Raw genomic sequence first — 24,482 nt, forward strand, 5'->3', positions numbered from 1 at the left:
GATCTAAGCTACTCACCAAACTAGGCTACATATGTACATTATTGAGGAGGCCTATATGTTTGTTTAATCTAATTGAATCAATTTATTAACAATATAAACCCTTAATTTTTGGTAAGAAATGTAAGATATTTTTACATGTTGCAATAAAGTTGACTAAAGTAGAAGCTCATCTTATGTTTGTAGGTATTTTCACTTGGTAATGAGTAGTAAGTAATTACTGTAACGATTGTCATTGATGGAAGAAGGTGAGGACCAAGGTGCAGCGTGGTACGTGTTCGGCATTTTATTAAATATAACTGAACACTAAATACAAAGTAACAAAAGGCACAACCGAAACAGCTCCGTCAGGTGCAACCCACACTAAACAGAAAATAACTACCCACAACCCATAGTGGGAAAACAGGCTGCCTAAATATGGTTCTCAATCAGAGACAACGATTGACAGCTGCCTCTGATTGGGAACCATACCAGGCCAAAACCAGAAATACAAAACATAGAACAAAAACATAGAAAATATAACATAGAACGCCCACCCTAGTCACACCCTGACCTAACCAAAATAGAGAATAAAAAGCCTCTCTATGGCCAGGGTGTGATAATTACATTGAAATACACTTAACTTAAACTAGCTAAATCCTGTGTAACGCCTATTAATTCATTGTACATATGCAGACATTACATGTACTCTGTGGTATACTAATGTGTTTATTTTCTCACTTAGGTGGGGATTCCGGAAGCTTTAAATTGAGGGCCAGGTTGTCAGGATGGGTAACGTACTATATAAGTACACATTAAGTACAAGTAAGTACCCCTCAAGATACACTTCATTTTAACTACCTAATCCTGTGTAACACCTACTAATTACATTGTACTTATGTAGATATTACATCTACTCTGTGGTGGGTTTATCCTCTCACTTGGATGGCAAGGAGGTTAAGGTTGTCATAATGGCAAATGTACACATTAATTCCAGGTTATTTTTTAAATAAATATTTTAAGCAACTTGGGTAAATCCATATGCATATCCTAAGCAGAAAAAAGGCCATACAAGTATGATTCACACAATGCTCATGTTCCCACAGAAGTGGTGTTGACATTTTGAAATTTCTATTGAAGTCATAGCATTGAAGTAAATCTCATTCCGGCATAACCAGTAGATCAAGAGATTATACAATTCTGTTGAAAATACTATGAAGCGTGACGATGATAAAAAAAACACATAACATAACAAAATGCCATACAAACACACCCCAGCCCTGTCAAAACCGAAGTCCATAAAGCCATCCGAGCATGATACGGTTTATTCAGTACAGTAAGTTCATCATTCATTGTGTCAGACAAAAATATCAGCAGTCTTTCCCAGTCCTTCTTCTGGGTAAAAGCCAAGCCACAACAGTTTCGGTCTGTAAGAAAATGCCCCACTGATGTCGATAATGCAAAGCTTGATCCAAAAATCACAATGGAGGAATTTTGATATAGCTGTGTCTTCTTCAACTGATAGGTCACCCCCCCCCCCCATTCACCTCAAACAGGGGACGATGACAGACGTGCCTAATTAGCACCATTTCCCAGTCCAGCCAGGTGTATGTGTCTACACCCTAATGTTCCTCTCCTACATGTCCTGGCGACAGATGCCCCCCAGGGTGTTGAACTTTGACCCCAGGTCCCCTAGGAAGTTCAAGTCATCCCCCAGGTTACTTAGTGATAGTTCATCCAGTGACTGGCACTCGCTGCCTCTCCCCTCATATCTGTACTCGTAGGGTTGGTAGTCCACCTCATCTCCAATCATATACAGCCTCTGGGGAACAAATACGCCAGCGTTAGAGGATGTTAACTATTAAACTTTTCAATAATTACATTTCTACAAGATCTTAAACAACTCTCAATACTAGTAACTAATGAAGTACTTATAATATATCCAACTGAGGGATATTTCTTACAATAAAGAATGTATGTAGTAGCGAAAAGACAAATATCACCACCATAGTTAGTTATTGTTTTCAAGACCACATGGTGCATCATTCACATCTCAACATAACTGTCCGTCTCTGTTTTCACAGCACAGGCTATTTGTGACATTTTCTACATGTCACATACGTGTCAGGTCGGAGGTTTTAAACCCTCGTACTGTACAAACACCTGGTGTTACACAGTACTCTACCACGCTAATACAAAGGAGTTGTGCTAAAATGCCTCTTAGTGAGGATTACGGGTCTCATTGTGTGATTACACAGGGGCTGGCCTGAGGTGGTTCCCCCTCTGGGACCCACAGATCCCTCTCTGGGGCCCTTGGGCCAGTGTACACACAACTGGTTCTGCAATGGCTGTGTTTCTTGGGGACAGGTATCTTACCCGGTCTATGTGCTCTGAAATGTGCTGGTCCGACAGCAGGCCGAAGGAGCGTGAGTACTTCGAAGAGTTACTCTGAGGAGAGAGCAGAGGAGCCGTGAAAACACAGGAAAACAAACATGAAGGCAACAATTTCATGCAGTGTGTATGTATCAATGGTGTGTGTGTTGTCAAGTAGACACGATTCTGATAGTTAGTGCACAGCAACACTTACCCTCATGGTAGTGTTCCTGCTTGCAGTCCACGCCTGGTACTGCAATTGGAAAATTCATATTCACATTGTTGATATGTATTAATGCACCCACTTCACTGTATAAATCCTTGACTTGTTCCACATTTTGTTGTATTAAAGCCTGAATTTAAAACGGATTAAAAAAATAATATATATATATATATATATATATATATATATATATATATATATATATATATATATATATATATATATATATATATCATTCTCACCAGTCTATACACAATACCCCATAATGACAAAGTGAAAAGATAACTGTAACTAGGCCACTCAGGAACATTCAATGTCATCTTGATAAGAAAATCCAAGCTCATCATTAAGCTCTGAGCCATGGGTCGGAAGCCTGCCCTGTGCAACTGGATCCTGGACTTCTTGATGGGCCGCCCCCAGGTGGTGAAGGTAGGAAACAACACATCCACTACGCTGTTCCTCAACACAGGGGCCACACAAGGGTGCTCAGCCTCCTCCTGTACTCCCTGTCCACCCATGACTGCGTGGTGTTGGGGAATTATCAGAATTAGTTGAGTAACATAGATAAGATGTGTTATTTTCATGATATGCTTATGAGTTATTTCTCATAAGAATGTATTTTGTTGTACTATAGTGGTGGCCATGTCAGGACTAAGTTGCATGGGCCATGGAGAGGGGAGAGGTCAATGGGTCATCGTGTGTAAACATATCTTTTCGGTGTGGCAGTGACTCCCTACTTTTCTCATCGGGGAAAGAAGGGTGACAGTGTCTGGAATCATTCTATGCTCCCTCTTTGTTGACCTATAGGGTCACTCTCCTCTCCGTGAGTTTGTCCTCTGATTGTATTTAGAATTGGTTCTAAATAAATTACAATTTGATATATATCATAGGGTGGGGGTAATGTCTTGGTACCATTTTGTACCAAGGACGAGATAAGAGCTTTGTTTAGGAGACCAAACTGAACGATAATTTATAGCCCACTCTGTCTGACTAGGGGATATTCTCTCTGAAGTAAGGTTTTTTCTTTGTAAGTTCCTAAGACCTGTGTTTTGTCATGTCGTCTAGGACGGCGTGGATCTTTGCTATAAAGGATCCCATTTGCCATTATGTTGGGGACTCTCAACTTTTCATTTAGAGATACTGAACTGTTGAAAGTCAAAATGCTATTGCAAAAGCTTAATTATTATTAAAGGTGAAGATTAAGCATAACTCTGACTCGTGTGATTTGCTCTCTCATCATTTGGTAATTAAGGAAATTTCCACGACAGTGGCCACACACGCCTCCAACTCAGTCATCAAGTTTGCAGATGACACAACAGTAGTAGGCCTGATTACCAGCAATGACGAGATAGCCTACAGGGAGGAGGTGAGGACCCTGGCGGTGTGAAGCTAGGAAAATAACCTCACCCTCAACATCAACAAAACAAAGGAGCTGATCGTGGACTGAGAGCAGAGGGAGCACGCCCCTATCGACATTGACGGGACCATACTGGAGAAGGTGAAAAGCTTAAAATTCCTCTTTGTACATATCAATAATAATCTGAAGTGATCAACCCACACAGACAGCATGGTGAAGAAGGTGCAACAACACCTCTTCAACCGTAGGAGGCTAAAGAAATTTGGCTAGGCCCTTTAGATCCTCACAAACCTTCACAGATGCACAATTGAGGGCAGGGCTCTCCAGATGGTGGTGCAGTCTGCTCAACACTTCACCAAGGGAACACTGCCTGCCCTCCAGGACACCTATAGCACCTGACCTCACAGGAAGGACAAAAAGATAATTAAGGACATCAACTACCCGAGCCACCCTGCTATCGTCCAGAAAGCGATGTCAGTACAGGTGCATCCACGCTTGGACTGAGACACTAGCCAGCTACCACCCAGTTACTCAACCCTGCACCTGAGAGGATGCTGTCCTATGTACATAGACATGGAATCACTGGTTACTTTAGCAATGGAACTCTAGTCACTTTAATAATTTTTTACATAATGTTTTACATAATGTTTGACTAATTTCATATGTATATACTGCATATTACAAATAGGTCTATCTTCTGTATACCAACCCTACCTTGTCACAACACAACTGATTGGCTCAAACTCAGTAAGAAGGAAAGAAATTCCACAAATTAACTTTTAACAAAGAACACCTGTTAATAATTGAAACGCATTCCAGGTGACTAGCTCATGAAGCTGGTTGAGACACTGTAAAGAGTGTACAAAGCTGTCATCAAGGCAAATATTGGCTACTTTGAAGACTCAAATATGAAATATATTTAGATTTATTCCGTTTTTTGGTTACTACATGATTCCAAATGTGTTATTTCATAGTTTTAAAATCTTCACTGTTATTCTATAATGTACAAAATAGTAAAAATAAAGATAAACCCTTGAATGAGTAGCTGTGTCCAAACTTTTGACTGGTACTGTATATACAATTGAAGTCGGAAGTTTGCATACACCTTAGTCAAATACATTTAAACTCAGTTTTTCACAATTCCTGACATTTAATCCTAGTACAAATTCCATGTCTTAGGTCAGTTAGAGTAAACTTAGTGTATGTAACCTTCTGACCCACTGGAATTGTGATACAGTGAATTATAAGTGAAATAATCTGTCTGTAAACAATCGTTGGAAAATTACGTGTGTCATGCACAAAGTAGATGTCCTAACCGACTTGCCAAATCTATAGTTTGTTAACATGAAATTTGTGGTGGTTGAAAAACAAGTTTTAATGACTCCAACCTAAGTGTATGTAAACTTCCGACTTCAACTGTACGTATACACACTCCGGTCTCCGACATTGCTTGTCCTAATATTTATATATTTCTTAATTACATTATTTTACTTTTAGATTTGTGTGTATTGTTGTGAATTGTTCGATACTACTTCACGGTTGGAACTAGGAACACAAGCATGTCGCAATAACATCTGCACAATATTTGTATGCGACAAGAACAGTTTACAGCTAATTGTATGTGCTGTACAGAGATGACGTTGTCATTCAGAAATCATGTTAAACACTATTATTGCACAAAGAGTGAGCCAACGCAACTTATTATTTGACTTAAGCACATTTTTACTCCTGAACTCATTTAGGCTTGCCTTATCAAAGAGGTTTTTTTTAATTTATTTTTTATTTTATTTTTGCATTTTCCAATTAAGAACATTAAAAACAAAAGTGAAAAGATATTAGACAACGATAGGACAAAGTGACAGTAACAGACGAGCGTAACAAAAATAAAAAATAATTATAATTATATAAACAAACATACAATAAGAAAAAAAAGAAAAAAGAAAAAGAACGAGACATTGGATCACCTGCCGTAGGCTACATATTATACGTTACGTGTGAAACATTATGTGAGGATTATATATAGATTCAATCAATGAGATGTGGGGGGAGATTCTCCATATAGTCAATAAAAGGTTGCCAAATTCTGTAAAATGTCTTTAACTTATTCCTCAAGCAGTAAGTGATTTTCTCCAAAGGGATACAACTATTAACTTCCGATAGCCACATTGCAACTGGCAGGGAGGAATCCAATTTCCATTTCAAGGCAATACATTTCTTAGCAATCGCTAGCAATATGTCTGTTAGCTTTATAGTATGGCTTTGCCTAAGATTGGTGTTAGTAAAGTTACCCAGTAGACAGACCTCCGGGTCTAAAGGGAATGCAACCCCGTGAATTGAGGATATGGTATCGCATACCCCCTGCCAGAAACCGTGTAGTTTTGAACACTGCCAAGTGGAATGGAGGAATGTTCCTTCATCTGAGCCACATCTAAAACATAAGGAGGAGATATCTGGGTTGAACTTGGGCAGTCTAGATGGGGTGATATAGAGCTGATGGAGGAAATTAAACTGGATCCGTCTGTATCTGGAGTTCAATGTGGATGTAACCCCATCCCTGCATAGGTCACTCCATAGATCCTCATCAAGATCAATACCCAGATCTCTCTCCCATCTAAGTCAGGGTTTATCTAGCCCAGGCAGGGTTAGTCCTGACATAAGAGCATTGTAAACACGGGAAATGGTCTTGAACAGTGGTTGGTCTGCGTGGCAGAGTTGTTCAATAGGTGACATCTTAGGTAGGTTCCATTGTCCCTTGAGAGTCACCCTAATAAAGTTTCGTAGTTGTAGGTAGCTAAAGAAGTCCCTGTTAGGCAAGTGGTATTTCTGTTTCAGCTGATCAAAAGACATAAGAACTCCCTCCCCGTAACAATGTTCCAGAAGAGTGATCCCCTTATCAGACCATGGTCTAAAGTTTATATTCTGGAAAAACATAGGGATCAATCTATTGTTCCATAAAGGGCTTTTAGGGGAAAGGAATCCCCCTCGTCCGAACAGCTTATGCAGTTTGCACCATGCCAGGACAGAATGTATGATTAAAGGGTTGTCTGTGATGGTTTTTATAGATTTTCTGTCCCATATGTATAACGAATCTGCCCCAGTGTCATCATTTACCTCAAGCTTTTCAATGTTCAACCATGAGGGAGAGGGCCCATTGTCAAACCTCTGAGCCAGAAACCTAGACTGTGCAGCCCAGTAGTACATTCTAAAATTGGGGAGGTTTAAGCCCCCTTGACTGTAATCAAGGGTCAGTTTATCCAGGCCAACCCTAGGGGTTTTGCCGTGCCAGATAAACCGTCTGGTCAGCTTGTCGAGAGAGGAAAAAAATGCTGCGGGAACAGGGATAGGGAGAGATTGAAACAGATATAGAATCCTGGGCAGGACATTCATTTTAATTACATTGATTCTACCCAGTAGAGTGAGAGGTAAGTCCATCCATTTACAAAGGTCAACCTCCACCTTTTGCAACAAACTGGCCAGATTGAGTTTATAGAGGTTGTTCAGATTACCATCCACCATTATGCCCAAATATGTGAAGCCCATAGGTGACCATCTAAAAGGAAACTTGTGCTTGATGGTATGATGGTCAAAGACAGACAACGGTAAGATTTCTCTTTTATCAAAATTGACCTTATATCCAGAGAAAGAACTATAACACTGTAGTAGGATCAGCAAGTGAGAGAGGGAGTGTTCTGGGTTTGTTAGAAATAAGATAAGGTCGTCCGCAAAGAGTGATAATTTATGGGTATGGGGGCCCAACTCAAAGCCATGTATGTCAGGGCACGTTCTAATAGCCTCAGCCAACGGTTCGATGGCGAGGGCAAAGAGGTGGGGGCTAATTGGGCAACCTTGTCTGATCCCCCTATAAAGAGGGAAAGAGGAGGAAGTAATCCCATTGGTAGCAATCCTAGCTTTAGGAGATTTGTAGAGTGATTTTATCAAATTTACAAAACCGGTACCTAAACCTAACTTTTCCAAGACGTGAAAGAAGTATGGCCATTCAACCCTATCAAAGGCCTTTTCAGCGTCGAGGGAGACTGCGACACTAGGTATTTTGTTTTTGTTAGCAAGGTGAATTATATCAAAGAACCTTCTGAGATTATTGGAGGACAATCTATTAATTATGAAGCCAGTCTGAACTGGGTTGACCAACAGGGGAAGACATGACTCCAGTCTCTTAGATAGCATCTTGGTGACCAGTTTACAATCTGTGTTAAGGAGAGAGATTGGTCTATAGGAGGCGCAATTTAGCGGGTTTTTCCCTTTCTTGTGGATTACAGTAATCCACAAGAAGAAGGACTCTGGAAAGCAGTTGTCTTCTCTGGCTTTTTTAAGTACCTCCATAAGGTAGGGGACCAACAGCTCCCTAAATTATTTATAGAACTCTGGAGGGAAGCCATCCTCCCCAGGAGATTTATTAGAAGGTAAGGATTTAATGGCCTCCAACAATTCAGGAACTGAGAAGTGTTCACTCAGGCGCTCGCTGTCTTCCCCTGACAAGCATGGGAGGTTGAGAGAGGAGAGAAAGGAGTCGATCTCTGATAGATCATCGCTTGATTGGGAAGTGTAGAGGTTTTCATAGTATTTCTTAAAAGTATTATTCATTTCAGTAGGGTCGAAAGATATCTCATTAGTAAGAGTTTCTATGGCATTAATTGTCCTCTTACTAGCATTGTGACATATTTTTCAAATGGTCCTTCTGTAGCTCAGTTGGTAGAGCATGGCGCTTGTAACGCCAGGGTAGTGGGTTCAATTCCCGGGACCACCCATACGTAGAATGTATGCACACATGACTGTAAGTCGCTTTGGATAAAAGCGTCTGCTAAATGGCATATATTATTATATTATATTAATAGGGTCCAAGACTCTGAAAACATATGCCCCTGCACCAAAACAAACCTGCCAGAGGGATCAGAGATGGTGTTGTTGACGCAGAAGGTGATGTGTCTACTTATCAAAATTGCAGTTCCTCTTGCTTTCGAGTTAAAAGAGGATGCAAAAACTTGTCCTACCCATTCCCTCTTCAATTTCTTGTGTTCACTGGCTGTAAGATGTGTTTCTTGTAAAAACACAATGTCAGCCTTTAATTTCTTAAGGTATGTATAGACTCTTTTCCTTTTAATCGGGCTGTTAAGACCTTTTACGTTGAATGTGACATATTTTAGTGGATTAAGCATAGGTTGGGTTTCAAATATGTAACTGAATAGAAATCTATCATATGCAGATAATTAGGAAATGTTTAAACTTTGGTTTGAGCACAAAAGTGACCTGTGTGTCTCTTTAGGAAGGAAACAATAAACATAGAAAAAAGGAAGAAAAATAATAATAAAAATCCCACCCACCCCGATTGTCAGACTAAAACAACAATCCCAACAATCAAACATGAATACACTTGTAGAGATACGTTGCTGCTCGCTTTCCATCTTGCTCTTACTAGCTAAACCTTGGCATAAACTAAAACCTGCGAGCTCTCTAAATTGAAAACAAACGTTGTGAATAGATATTTATGGCTGAATATTTACTGCCCATGGTAAGGGATGCTTGAGTCTCTTTTCGGAAGATTAACATAAACGAGGGGGAAACCAATGGACCTAAACCCACTTATTGCTTCGCCCAGTAGATATGGACTAAACCAAAATATACTCTCCTGTAAATGTAATAGAACTCACCCCGGGAAGATACGGTTAGTTGAAAATGTACAAATCAATTATAGTGACCGGGAGATAATAGCAGTTCAATCCGGATAAGAGAAAACAAACGAACTGAATTTGATCCCCCAGAGAGACTGTCCTGGCTCAGACGTTGCTCAGTTCTTTGAGAAAAGTGTGCACTTCTCCCGGTGTGTTGAAGAGATGGCTTTGGCCTTTGTACTGAACTTTCATCCGCGCAGGGTGGATGAGGTAGCCGGTGATGTTCTTCTTCTTCAGTGCTTTGGAGGCAGGTCTGAACTGCTTGCGTCGTCTGGCGAGATCTGCACTCATATCTGGGAAAAGGCAGACCCTCTTTCCATCGATGGTGATGTCCCCTTTGGCTCTTGCGAGTTACAGTATCTTCTCTCTGTCTTGGAAACGGAGGAACCTGATCAGGACGGCTCGTGGGGGCTCATCTGGCCGGGGTTTCGGCGCTGATGTTCTGTGGGCGCGTTCAATTTCCAGCGGCTTGGTGAAGTTCATTATGCCTAGGACCTCCGGGATCCATTGAGTGAAGAAACGGACCGGGTCACGGCCCTCGCTGTCCTCTTTCAATCCCACCACACGGATATTACTACGTCTACTCTGGTTCTCCATCTGATCTACCTTGTTTTTGAGGTAGGCATTGTCCTTTTGCAGTTGTATCAAGACCTGGTCGTGTCTGGCGATGGTATCTTCAACTGTGCTAATGCGGAACTCTGCCTCAGTCGTTCTCAAAAGGAGATCATTCATGGAGGATTTCAGGTCGTCAATGGAAGAATGGAGTTCAGCCGATTTCTTATCAATTTTCAGAGAAAGACCTCTGTTACCATCCTGAATTTCCCGGAGGAGAGTAGCCAGCATGTCGGCAGGCTCGCAAGAGGCTGCTGAGAGCAACAGTCTGGAACTGTCGTCTGAGTTATGAGGGCTAATGCTAATCTTGCTAGCTGTAGCGTTATCGTTATCTTGGGAATCAACGATGTTTTGGTCGTCCTTCTTTCCTCTCGGTCGGAGGTCCATGGCTCTTTGGGAAGGTAAGTACTTGACAATTTATCAGCCGATGTTAGAATATTGTTTCAACGTTGTTATTTAGGTACAAATAGAATAACTGCTCAGCTCCGCGGCATCACGTGCTCCCCAGAGGGTTTATTTTTAAAGGGAGAGTGCATATTAATCAACGTTTCAGTAAAAGTGCTGGTTTTAGCCACCTGGCTAATTTTCAACAGCAGTGCAGATAGACAATGTGCACACGCAAAGCAACAAAACAAAATGTCAGACCCTGCTCTGTTTCACCTGTCTTGTGCTTGTCTCCACCCCCACCAGGTGTCTCCCATTTGTCCCCATCATCTCCGGTGTATTTTCTGTTAGTTGCCATTTCTTCTTGTCCTGTGAAGTCCCACCAGCATGTTCCCATGTTTCCTGTGCTCTACTTTTTGTTTTTCTTACTCTTCCCAGTTCTGACCTTTCTGTCTGTCCTGACCTGTAGTTTTAAGAAAGGTAGAGTCCAGCCAAAACACATAAATCATTAGATTTATTTAGTGAGCTAATCACCTTTGTTCACATCTGACTCAGAAACCTCCTTTATAGTGAAGACAGCTTGAGTCTCATTCACTGGCACTGAGCCCAAGAAACCAGTGGAGGAGAAGAGTGAGTACCTTGCCAGAGACAACAAAGTATGAGTTGAAGGCTGTTGCTATTTTGACTGCATCCTGTGATAGACTGACATTCACGTTGATTTCTAATATTTTTACAGTGTTACTATTGTCTTTCCCTGTCAGCTTCTTTAGATTCTCCCAGATCAATTTAGAATGTTCCTTAGCTTCAACAATTATGTTAATAAAAAATGTTTGCCCTGGCCTGTCTGATTTCTTTCATTGTCTTATATCTCTCAACATGGTAAACCTACATCTATCATGTTCTAATTTGGACTTCAGGGCTGTTTTTGGTGCATGATCTCGTTCTTTCACACAAATGATCAAGGAACCCACCAGGTACAACCCTAAATCCGTAAACATGGGCACCCTCATAGATATTATCCTGACCAAATTTCCCTCCAAATACACCTCTGCTGTTTTCAATCAGGATCTCAGCGATCACTGCTTCATTGCCTGCATCAGTAATGGGCCCGCGGTCAAACGATCACCCCTCATCACTGTCAAACGCTCCCTAAAACACTTCTGCGAGCAGGTTTTTCTAATTGACCTGGCCCGGGTATCCTGTAAGGATATTGATCTCATCCCATCAGTTGAGGATGCCTGGTTGTTCTTCAAACGTAATTTAAATAAGCATGCCCCTTTCAAAATATGTAGAACTAAGAGCAGATATAGCCCTTGGTTCACTCCAGACCTGATTGCCCTCGACCAGCACAAAAACATCCTGTGGCGTACTGCACTAGCATCGAATAGTCCCCGGGATATGCAACTTTTCAGGGCAGTCAGAAACCAATACACACAGTCAGTTAGGAAAGCAAAGGATAGCTTTTTCAAAAATAAATTTGCATCCTGTAGCTCTAACTCCAAAAATTTCTGGGACACTGTAAAGTCCATGGAGAATAAGAGCACCTCCTCCCAGCTGCCCACTGCACTGAGGCTAGGAAACACTGTCTCCACCGATAAATCCACGATATTCAAGAATTTCAAGAAGCATTTCTCTACGGCTGGCTATTCTTTCCTACTGGCTACCCCAAGCCCAGCCAACAGCTCCACACCCCCCACAGCGACCTGCCCAAGGCTCCCCAGCTTCTCCTTCACCCAAATCCAGATCGCAGATGTTCTGAAAGAGATGCAAAACTTGGACCCGTACAAATCAGCTGGGCTAGACAATCTGGACCCTCTCTTTCTAAAAATTTCCGCCGCCATTTTGTTGTTGCAACCCCTATTACAAGTCTGTTCAACCTCTCTTTTGTATCGTCTGAGATTGCTAAAGATTGGAAAGCTGCCGCGGTCATCCTCCTCTTCAAAGGGGGTGACACTCTAGACCCAAACTGTTACAGACCTATATCCATCCTGCCCTGCCTTTCTAAAGTCTTTGAAAGCCAAGGTAACAAACAGATCACTGACCATTTCGAATCCCACCGTACCTTCTCCGCTGTGCAATCCAGTTTCCGAGCTGGTCACGGGTGCACCTCAGCCACGCTCAAGGTACTAACAATATCATAACCGCCATCGATAAAAGACAGTACTGTGCAGCCGTTTCCATCGACCTGGCCAAGGCTTTCGACTTTGTCAATCACAGTATTCTTATCGGCAGACTCAACATACTTAGTTTCTCAAATGACTGCCTCGTCTGGTTCACCAACTACAACTCATATAGAGTTCAGTGTGTCACATCAGGGGGGGCCTGTTGTCCAGACCTCTGGCAGTCTCTATGGGGTGCCACAGGGTTCAATTCTCAGGCCGACTCTTTTCTATATGTCAATGATGTCGCTCTCGCTGCAGGTGATTCCTTTATCCACCTCTACGCAGACGATACCATTCTCGTTTTTGTACACTGTGTTAAAAAACTTCCAAATGAGCTTCAATGCCATACAACACTTCTTCTGTGGCCTCCAACTGCTCTTAAACGCTAGTAAAACTAAATGCATGCTCTTCAACCGATCGCTGCCCACACCCGCCCGCCCGACTAGCATCACTACTCTGGACGGTTCTGACTTAGAACATGTGGACTACTACAAATACCTAGGTGTCTGGCTAGACTGTAAACTCTCCTTCCAGTCTCATGTCAAGCATCTCCAGTCCAAAATTAAATCTAGAATCGGCTTCCTATTTTGCAACAAAGTCTCCTTCACTCACGCTGCCAAACATAACCTCGTAAAACTGACTATCCTACTGATCCTCGACTTCGGCGATGTCATTTACAAAATAACCTCCAACACTCTACTCAGCAAACTGGATGCCCCATATACCACCCACCACTGTGACCTGTATGCTCTCGTCGGCTGGCCCTCGCTACATATTCGTCGCCAGACCCACTGGCTCCAGGTCATCTATAAGACTTTGCTAGGTAAAGCTCCACCTTATCTCAGCTCGTGGTCACCATAACAACACCCACCCGTGTCACGCACTCCAGAAGGTATATCTCACTGGTTACACCCAAAGCTAACACCCACTTTGGCCGCCTTTCCTTCCAGTTCTCTGCTGGAACGAATCTCTGAAGTTGGAGACATATCTCCCTCACTAACTTTAAGCATCAGCTGTCTGAGCTGCTTACCGATCGCTGCAGCTGTACATAGCCCACCTGTAAATAGTCCACCTAACTACCTACCTCATCCCCATATTGTTTTTATTTACTTTTTTGCTCTTTTGCACACCAGTATTTCTACTTGCACATCATCATCTGCACATCTATCACTTCAGTGTTAATATGCTACATTGTAATTCTTCGCTACTATGGCCTATTTATTGCCTTTCCTCCTTACTCCGTTTGCACACACTGTATATAGATTATTCTATTGTGTTATTTACTGTACTTTTGTTTATCCTATGTTTAACTCTGTGTTGTTTTTGGTCGCATTGCTTTGCTTTATCTTGGCCAGGTCGCAGTTGTAAATGAGAAGTTGTTCTCAACTGGCCTACCTGGTGAAATAAAAAACGATAACATTTTCATCAGTTTCCATATTTAGCCAAGGAAGAGTGGTCTTTTGGCCAGGTTTTGATTTTCTTGTAGCCATTTGTAGGCTGGATTGTGGATAGAAAAACCTGACTGTCAGCTTCCACATTTTTACAGGACAGAAGATTCCAGTTAATTTCCGTAATTGCTTTTTCAAAATCATTTAATTAACTCACCCTTAGGTATTCTGACCTGATCAGGCTTGCAGTGCCTTGCAAAGATATTCTACCCCCTTTGGCATTTATTTTTTATTTTGTTGCATTACAACCTGTAATTTAAATTCATGTAATGGAAATGCACAACATTGTCTAAATTGGTGAAGTGAAATGAAAAAAAAATTACTTGTTTAAAAAAATTCAAAAAATGTGAAAGGGGGGGGGGGGATCACGTGACCCTTGAATGAGATGGCCGCATGAACGAAGAGCTCCGCACAAGTAGTTTCCAATTCCTAATCTTACCTCCACTCCAAGTTCACACTCATTTAGCTTTAGTAAGAAAAAGTCATGGCGGCTACAAAAGGCGACACTACAGGTGACATTTTTACCCGGACTCGAGTATTAGCGACGGAAAAAGCCTCCAAGAAGAAGCTAGCTTCAGAAAAAACTAGCGCCATTAGCCAGGAGCAAGAGAACCCGCTCCCCCACGAGGCACAACGAATGCCAACCTCGCACTCTGTCGAAGACATCCTTTCTGAGTTGAGATCCCAACGTACAGAACTAAACACCAAATTAGATGCCATTAACTCTCAGCTCAGTGCGATAGGGGGCAAGGTGACAATCCTGGAAAACGCTTTGCCTGACTTCAACAACAAGATAACCATAAACGTGGGGTGCCTGGATGAGGCAGAGGGGCGAATCCTATCCATGGAAAACTTATTGACAGATGCCATGGAAACAATAGCATATGCTAAAAAGAAAATCGAGCATCTGGAAAAGAAAACAGAGGACCTGGAAAACAGGGGGCGAAGGAATAATTGTGTTCTATTCAATCTGGGCGAAAAATAAGAGGGAAACATGCCACTGATCCGCTACCTGCAAGACAAACTTCCCGAGTGGCTCCACCTGCCCACCGACAGGCCCATAGAACGAGAGAGAGCTCACCGAGTTCACCGAGAGAGAGCTCACCGAGCACTGAGGCCCCCACCAGCAGCCAGACAGCCACCGCGCCCAATCACCATACATTTCCTGAGATTCACCGACAAGGAACGAGTCCTACAGGCGGCGAAAAACAACACCATCACAGTGGGAAACGCCAAACTCGCTTTACACCAGGACCTGTCAGCTGGAATACGCCGAAAGCGCCGAGAATTTGATGAAGTGAAGAAATACTCCATTGACCGGGGCATCTTCAGGGGATTCAAATACCCAAACGAGCTCAGGATTCTTCACCAAGGAGCCTTGCGACACTTCAAAACTCCCGAAGAGGCAAAACGTTTTTTGAAAGACAATCCTGGCCAATGAGAAACAGACCAATGACTAAATGCGATTAATGCCATTACTAAAGGAGGTAAGACGACATATAGCCGATATCCAGAGACCCACCCCCTAAATGTCATTATAGCCGTCCAATTTATATTTATTTTCCTTTAACTGAGAGGGATGGGCTGTATAGCCTAACCTAGGCCTACTAATGTTTCAGCCTACTTTTATTTCCCTGTTTTTTTGTTGTTGTTATTATTACCTGGGGTTCCCTATGTCCCTTGGGGGAGGTATATGTAGGCTGGGATATTGATTTTATTTTTCTCCCCTCTTTTACTGTGGTCTGGACGAGGGCAACTGTGTTATTTACTCAATGCGGGGTGGAGAGGATGAGGCATTTCTTTGGTGGGGCGAGGGAGACGTTGTGCGTTGCTAACTGTTCCCAGTTTTTGTTTTAATCGGAACACAGAATTGAGACTGAGCGGGGGGGTAATAGATCCAACGGGATGTGTCGAGTTGTTTGGGAACTCGGCTGGGGTGTTCAGAGATTATTATTTTATGTACACCATTTATTTTCCTTTTATGTGAACGCAGCTGTAATTACTATCCATTTTTACCCAGCGATGACTTGCACTAAAGTTTGATTACTGCTCGATGACGATGACTAGTACCTTAAATCTATTGACATGGAACTGCCATGGTCTAGGGCATGCAATAAAACGAGAAAAAAAAATACTATGTGCTCTAAAAAAGGAAAAAGCAGACATTGCGCTATTACAAGAGACACACCTCTGTGATGCTGAACATGCCAAACTCCGCAGAGCTTGGGTGGGACAGGTGTATTTCTCATCTTTCAAATCAAACAGTAGAGGCACAGCAATACTTATCCATAAAAATTTTCCATTCATAATCGACAAAAACATATCTGATCCGGAGGGTAGATTTATTTTGATAACTGGGTCACTATATGGTCAACCAATTACTATATTAAACATATACGCCCCTAACACAGATACTCCTGCCTTCATGTCAAAAATTATAACCCTGTTCAATGACCATTGTGTCTCCTTTGGCGTGGTGGCCGGAGATTTTAATTGTACCCTTAACCCAACCCTAGACAAATCATCTCAAGTCCCCACCACAAATCCTAGATCTACAAAGATGTTGAAGTCTCTTACTAAAGAGATGGGACTGATAGATATCTGGAGAGAGAATAATAGCTCATCTATGGACTATACATACTACTCTAATGTCCATAACACCTACTCCCGTATAGATTACATTTTTATCCCAAAGAGTTTCATAAATTCAGCCTCTTGTACAATCGGACCCATAGCACTTTCAGATCACGCCTTTGTCCACCTCCGCTTTGACCTCTGCAAAAACATCCCAAGGTCAAAGAGCTGGAAATTCAACACCTCCATGCTATCAAATGACGAGTTCCATACATTGGTAACTACATGGATAGACAACTACACACAAGACAATAAAGATTCTCCTGTTTCTCTGGCCACAATGTGGGACGCTGCTAAAGCCACACTAAGAGGTCATCTAATTGCATATGCTTCCTCTAAGAAAAAAGCAATGGAAGCACACAGGCTAGATCTTGAAAGGGAGCTGGAATGCTGTGAAAAAATACATAAACAATCCCTAGACAGCACCTCCTGGAGTCATCTTAAAGCAGCCAAAGCCAAACTGAATTTGGACTACACTCGGGAGATAAAAAAAGGTTTTCGTTACGAAACAGAAATACCATGAGTATAGCAATAGGCCCAGTAGATTGCTTGCTTACCAATTAAAAAAGGAGCAGTCAGAGCGTACAATCATGGCTATCCGAACAGCAGAGGACGAGGTAACATATGACCCAAAAAATATCCATTTAACTTTTCATGAGTTTTACTACAAACTATATACCTCTGAGAGAAAACACACGGAGGCAGAACTCCACTCTTTCCTAGAGGGAATCTCGCTACCTAAACTATCAGAGACCAACCAGGAAGATCTCAACTCCCCCTTCACTCCTGAGGAGATCCTGGAGGCAATTACCTCCATGTCACCCAATAAGTCCCCAGGCCCAGATGGATTCCCCAGAGAGTTCTACAAAGCTTTTTGGCCCCAGCTCAGCCCTATCTTCCCAGACTCAATGCACACAGCTCACATTACAGTGTTGCTCAAAAAGGACAAGGACCCCCTATCCTGCTCGTCCTTCCGGCCCATAAGCTTGTTGGAGGTTCTCCCAGACTCAATGCACACAGCTCACATTACAGTGTTGCTCAAAAAGGACAAGGACCCCTATCCTGCTCGTCCTTCCGGCCCATAAGCTTGTTGGATTTCGACTATAAAATAATTACCAAATTGCTCGCCAAAAGACTAAACACTCTTCTTCCCAAAATAATAAAAGCGGACTAAACTGGATTTATTAGAGACAGATACTCTTCTGATAACATTCGCCGTCTTTTGATATTATTGATCAAGTAAACGCACAAAAGACCCCTGTCCTGCTGGCTTTACTGGATGCTGAGAAGGCGTTTGACAGGATGGAGTGGAGCTTTCTGTTTTCAGTCTTAGAAAAGTTCAATATGGGCCCAAATTTTATTAAATGGATCAAATCACTATACTCTCATCCAAATGCCATGGTGACTACTAATGGACTGAACTCTGACAGATTCCCTCTGGAACGGGGCACAAGACAAGGTTGCTCGCTGTCCCCGCTGCTCTACTTGTTGGGGGTTTTCTGTTGCACCAAATATTAACACTATTGTTTTAGTGTCACTAATTAGCATTCAGCCATTTAGCATCTGTGAACTTGGTGGTATGGCTCTGGCAGAGCTGATAAGGAGCAATCCAAGTATTATGGGTGTTTGTGCAGGTGGCCTGCAGCACAAGATTTCGCTTTACGCGGATGATGTCTTGCTCTACATATCCAACCCTGAGAAATCCCTCCCTCTCATTTTAGACACAATTGCTCAGTATGGCAAGTTTTCAGGTTATAAGATCAATTTGAACAAATCCACTGTCTGCCCTCTCAATATTACACTCACCAGCTCTATGAAGACACTTTGTCCTTTCCAATGGAAAACACAAGGGTTTCAATACCTCCGGATCTTCATAACACCAGATCTGAATAGCCTTTTTAAGGAAAATTATCTTCCACTCCTGGATCGAATCAAGAACGATCTCCAAACCTGGATCTCCCTCCCAATTAGCTTAGTAGGAAGAATTAATGTTAATTAATTAAAAACCTTTGCGATTTACAGCACCCTACTAGCGTGGAGGGACTGTAAGAAATACCTGGACATTTCCTCCCAAATATGTTCTCACTCGCCTATAGTAGGCAACCCAGACTTGCCAAAAGCCCCGAGGGATGCCAACTTTAATCTTTGGCATACTCTAGGAATCAGGACCTTTTCAGACCTATTTCATCAGAAAACCACTACACTGAAATCCTTTCAAGAGCTCTGCAGTGAATTCGATGTGCCAAGATCCCATTAAAAAAAAAAAAAATATCTTCAAATTAGACATGTAAATTTCCTCATTTACCTCCAAGATGAGGTTTAGAACTCAGTTGAATGAAGTTGAAACCCTTCTTGTCACAGCACAATCCATTAAAGGCAAAATATCTTACATCTATAGACTCCTTTCTGAGAAAGGAAGCTCCTCCTTTACTCCTTTGAAAATAATCTGGGAAAAGGACCTTGGTCTGACTATCAGTGATGAGTTATGGGCGGAGGTTTGCGACAGGGTATACTGCTCCTCTACCAGTGTAAAAATGAAAGAATCTAATTACAAATTTTTGTACAAATTTTATTATACTCCTTTGAGACTCCATAGAATGAAAACAGATATGTCTCATAACTGTAAAAGATGTACCTCTGAAAGTGTAACCTATATGCATGCATTTTGGAGCTGTAGGGAGATTGCCAGATTCTGGCAATCTGTACATACTGCTGCACAGAAAATACTAGAGGTACAGTTTGATATGACGCCGAGTATCTATCTTCTTAATGCCCAGCAGGACTTTGTTCTTGATCCTGACAGAGAAAATTTGCTTATGACTATTACATACTTTGCTAAGAAATGCATTCTCCTATTGTGGGCCTCTAATACCCCCCCCTACATTTAAAATGTGGATTGACCAGATTGTTGACTTTCTTCCTCTTGAAAAGCTCACTTATGACCTCCACAAGAGACAGCCCAAGTCTATTTCAAACTGGACAGAGTGAATGGGGTGACAAGGGAAATGCGCAGATACATGTTGTGTAAGGTACTGTAAAACCTAAAAACGAATTCTTGGCCCGTCGTCTCAGCGAATGCTTGAAATAGCTGATAAGAACCTTGATAGTGCTGCTGCAAATGTCATATGTTTTTTTTGTGTGTTTTTATTTTAAGTTAGTTTTTGAGTACGTGTGCGTATGTGTGTGTGTGTGTGTGTGTGTGTGTGTGTGTATGTATGTATGTATGTATGTATGTATGTATGTATGTATGTATGTATGTATGTATGTATGTATGTATGTATGTATGTACCAAGGAAAATATATAGATTAAGAAAAATAAATGCTTTTATTTGACTTTATCATTCATTTTAATTGTATTTTTATTTTTTCAAATGTATTATTATTTTTTGACTTTTTATTTTTTTAAAGCCTGTCACATCTGTGAATGTGGAATGTGTTTTGTTGGTTGATTGAAAAACAAGAAAACTTAATAAAATTTTAAATTGAATAAAAAAATGGAAAAGTGGTGTGTGCATATATATATTCACCCCTTTTTCTATGAAACCCCTAAATAACATCTGGTGCAACCAATTACAATCAGAAGTCACATAATTAGTTAAATGAAGTCCACCTGTACGCAATCTAAGTGTCACATGATCTGTCACATGATCACACCTGTTCTGAAAGGCCCCAGAGTCTGCAACCGCACAAAGCAAGGGGCATCACCAAGCAAGCAGCACCATGAAGACCAAGGAGCTCTCCAAACAGGTCAGAAACAAAGTTCTGGAGAAGTACAGATCAGGGTTGAGTTATAAAAAATATTTGAAATTTTGAACATCCTACGCAGCACCAATAAATATATATTGGCACCACAAGAATATGGCACCACAAAAAACCTGCCAAGAGGGGGCTGCCCACCAAAACTCACGGACCAGGCAAGGAGGGCATTAATCAGAGGCAACAAAGAGACCAAAGATAACCCTGAAGGAGCTGCAAAGCTCCACAGCGGAGATTGGAGTATCTGTTCATAGGATCACTTTAAGCCGTACATTCCACAGAGTGAAGAGTGGCCAGAAAAAAGGCATTGCTTAAAGAAGAAAAATAAGCAAACACGTTTGGTGTTTGCAAAAAGGCATGTGGGAGACTCCAAACATATGGAAGAAGGTAATCTGGTCAGATAAGACTAAACTTGAGCTTTTTGGCCATCAAGGAAAATGCTATGTCTGGCGCAAACCCGACACCTCATCACCCCGAGAACACCATTCCCACAGTGAAGCATGGTGGTGGCAACATCATGCTGTGGGGATGTTTTTCATCAGCAGGGACTGGGAAACTGGTCAGAATTGAAGGAATGATGGATGGTGCTAAATACATGGAAATTCTTGAGAGAAAGCTGTTTCACTCTTCCAGAGATTTGAGACTGGGATAGAGGTTCACCTTCCAGCAGGACAATGGCACTGAGCATACTGCTAAATCAACACTCGAGTGATTTAAGGGGAAACATTTAAATGTCTTGGAATGGCCTAGTCAAAGCCCAGACCTCAATGCAATTGAGGTATGGGTGTGAGTTAAAGATTGTGGTGTGAGTTAAAGATTGCTGTACACCAGCGGAACCCATCCAACTTGAAGGAGCTGAAGCAGTTCTGCCTTGACTTTTTGTATTGACTTTGGGGGGGTTCTGTTTTTGTTTTGTTTGTTTGTTACAAAATATGTTGTATCTTCAAAGAGTTGTGTAAATCAAATGATACAGACCCTCCAAAAAAAATCTATTTTAATTCCAGGTTGTAAGGCCACAAAATAAGAAAACTGCCAAGGGGTGTGAATGCTTTCGCAAGGCACTGTAAACAAAGATAAACAATCCGTCATTACTTTAAGACATGAAGCTCAGTCAATATTTGAAAATGTCAAGAACTTCCAAGTGCAGTCGCAAAAACCCTCAAGCTCTATGATGAAATTGGCTCTCATGAGGACCGCCACAGGAAAAGAAGACCTAGAGTTACCTCTTTTTTTTGTCTATCTTTTATGTAACCTTTATTTAACTAGGCAAGGCAGCAGACAATAAGTTCAGTAGTTACCAGCCTCAGAAAATGCAGCCCAAATAAATGCTTCACCGAGTATAAGTAACAGACACATCTCAACATCAACTGTTCAGAGGAGACCGCGTGAATCAGGCCTTCATGGTCAAATTGCTGCAAAGAAACCACTACTAAAGAGCACCAATAAGAAGAGACTTGATTGAGTCAAGAAACACGAGCAACGGACATTAGACTGGTGGAAATCTGTCCATTCGTCTGATGAGTCCAAATTTGAGATGTTTGGTTCCAACCACTGTGTCTTTGTGAGACGCAGAGTTGGTGAACGGATGATCTCGCAAGTGTGGTTCTCACCGTGAAGCAAGGAGGAGGTGTGATGGTGTGGAGGTGCTTTGCTTATGACACTTTCTGTGATTTATTTAGAGTTTAAGGCACACTTAACCAGCATGGCTACCACAGCATTCTGCAGCGATACGCCATCCCATCTGGTTTGCGCTTAGTGGGACTATCATTTGTTTTTCAACAGGACAATGACCCAAAACACCTCCAGGCTGTGTAAGAGCTATTTTACCAAGAAGGAGAGTGATGGCGTGCTGCATCAGATGACCTGGCCTCCACAATCACCGGACCTCAACCCAGTTGACATGGTTTGGGATGATTTGGACCACAAAGTGAAGGAAAAGCAGCCAACAAGTGCTCAGCATATGTGGGAACTCCTTCAAGACTGTTGTAAAAACATTTGAGGTTAAGTTGGTTGAGAAAATGCCAAGAGTGTTCAAAGCTGTCATCAAGGCAATGGGTGGCTAATCTGAAGATTGTAAAATATATTTTGATTTGTTTAACACTGTTTTTGGTTACTACATGATTCCAATTGTGTTATTTCATAGTTTTGATGTCTTCACTATTATTCTACAATGTAGAAAATAGTTAAAACAAAGAAAACCCTATGAATGAGTAGGTATGTCCAAACCTTTGACTGGTGCTGTAAATCAATAGTTTTTTGTATTCTGAAAATGTCTGAAACATTAACTTTCTTGACCATGCTATAGGTCATGTAACTGTTTGTTACACACAATATGCTTTGTGGACTTCACCGGACAGATGTTGAATTCGAGAACTTTTTGGAATGACACTGCAAATGTTCAAGTACCCCTCTAGTAATCCCTTGGGTTTAGCTCATGGGTCCCAAATGACTCGAGAGTGATATATATATTTTCAATGTTTTCTGACTGCTGGGTTTAGGCCGTTTAGTTTTGATTGGGGGTAGTTTGGTAGTGCAATTAACTATCCCTCGTGCTTGCACTGGATGCGAGGAACTAATTAAAACAGCTTGCGTGCCAGATGCAGAGTCGGTAATCGCGTATTGGGACTTGTCTACACTATGTCTGGACAGTCAAAGTTCGTCTTGGAGACGGACCACTCAAGAGAAATCATGGAACCATAGCACTCCACTGCCATCCACTGCTTTCCACTCTGGTGAGTTTTTATAGCTTGGTGGTGTTAGGCCCAAGGTTGAAGTGTCCGTCCCTGGAGAGCAGGAGGGTAGTCAACAGGTAGCTTAGCAGTTTCCGATAGGTGTTGAAGGACTTGTTTGTTACTCCCAAGTGTTTCAGTAAAGTAGGAAGTTAGGTAGTCTTGGCCATTAATCAGGACATCATGCTGTGTCCTGTCCGGAGATGGCATTCCCCGACTCCGACAGTAGAGTCTTTGTGTCATCCCAGCAAGGATGCACTGAAATTATCAAGAGAACACAGCTACATAGCTGACAATTTTACTAGAGTTATAACGCATAATTGTGCTTTAAATCGTTGTGAGTTATTTAGCTATGGTCGGCGTACACAACCTGGTCTCAGAGCATTTCGTATTATTCTGTATCTAAAGCCGAGACACTCTACTGTGGTTAGAGTGGATAGTTGGTCGGAGTGGGCGTAAAACGCGAATGTCTAGCAACCTAAAGGTTGTGAGTTTGACTGTCAATAACGGACAACTTTAGCATTTTAGCTAATTAACAACTTTTCAACAACTTACTACTTTTAGCTACTTTGCAACTACTTAGAATGATAGCTAACCTTTCCCCCAACCTTAACCCTTTTAGCTAACCCTTCCCTGAACCTTAATCATTTAACCAAACTCCTAAACTTAACCCTAACCCTAACCCCTAGCCTTGCTAATGTTAGTGAGCTAGCTAACATTAGCTACCTAGCTATAATTCTTAAAATATCATATATTTTGCAAATTCGTAATTACGTTTTGCGAATTTACATTTTGTAAGTTTGCAAATTCACAACACATAATATGATTTGTAATTCGTAATATATCAGACAAAATGGGTGATGAACATCCACAAATTAATGCAAATCATACGAAACATAACCTATCAAACTAAAAGCTTGTCTTGAATTTTCTCACACCCTGATCTGTTTCACCCACCTCCAGGTGTCGCCCATCTTCCCCATTATCCCCTGTGTTTTTATACCTATGTGCTCTGTTTGTCTGTTGCCAGTTCATCTTGTTTGTTCAAGTCAACCAGCGTTTTGTCCAAGCTCCTGCTTTTTCCAGTTTCTCGCCCTCCTGGTTTTGACCGTTGGCTGTCCTGACCCCGAGCCCACCTGCC

The 24,482-nt window shown here is 41.7% G+C and overlaps 1 protein-coding gene across 2 annotated transcripts in view; it reads right to left on the bottom strand.

Annotated features, from left to right (window-relative positions):
* Positions 1-260: 260 nt before the first annotated feature.
* The window catches only part of LOC118361389 (cadherin-like protein 26), a 44,707-nt gene continuing 20,485 nt past the window's right edge, over positions 261-24,482 (bottom strand). The window contains exons 17-19 of one of the 2 annotated variants that reach the window (XM_035741276.2): positions 2,564-2,602; positions 2,353-2,424; positions 261-1,798 (exon numbers count right to left, since the gene is read on the bottom strand). In XM_035741276.2, coding sequence (XP_035597169.1) covers positions 1,613-1,798; positions 2,353-2,424; positions 2,564-2,602 — 297 coding nt within the window. In that variant the 3' untranslated portion in view covers positions 261-1,612. Of the gene's footprint in view, positions 1,799-2,352; positions 2,425-2,563; positions 2,603-2,799; positions 4,325-24,482 lie in introns of those variants that run through there. The other variant, XM_052483110.1, reaches the window with a different exon arrangement.

The sequence above is a fragment of the Oncorhynchus keta genome, chromosome 28 (assembly GCF_023373465.1).
Source record: "Oncorhynchus keta strain PuntledgeMale-10-30-2019 chromosome 28, Oket_V2, whole genome shotgun sequence".
In the NCBI taxonomy this organism is placed as follows: domain Eukaryota; kingdom Metazoa; phylum Chordata; class Actinopteri; order Salmoniformes; family Salmonidae; genus Oncorhynchus; species Oncorhynchus keta.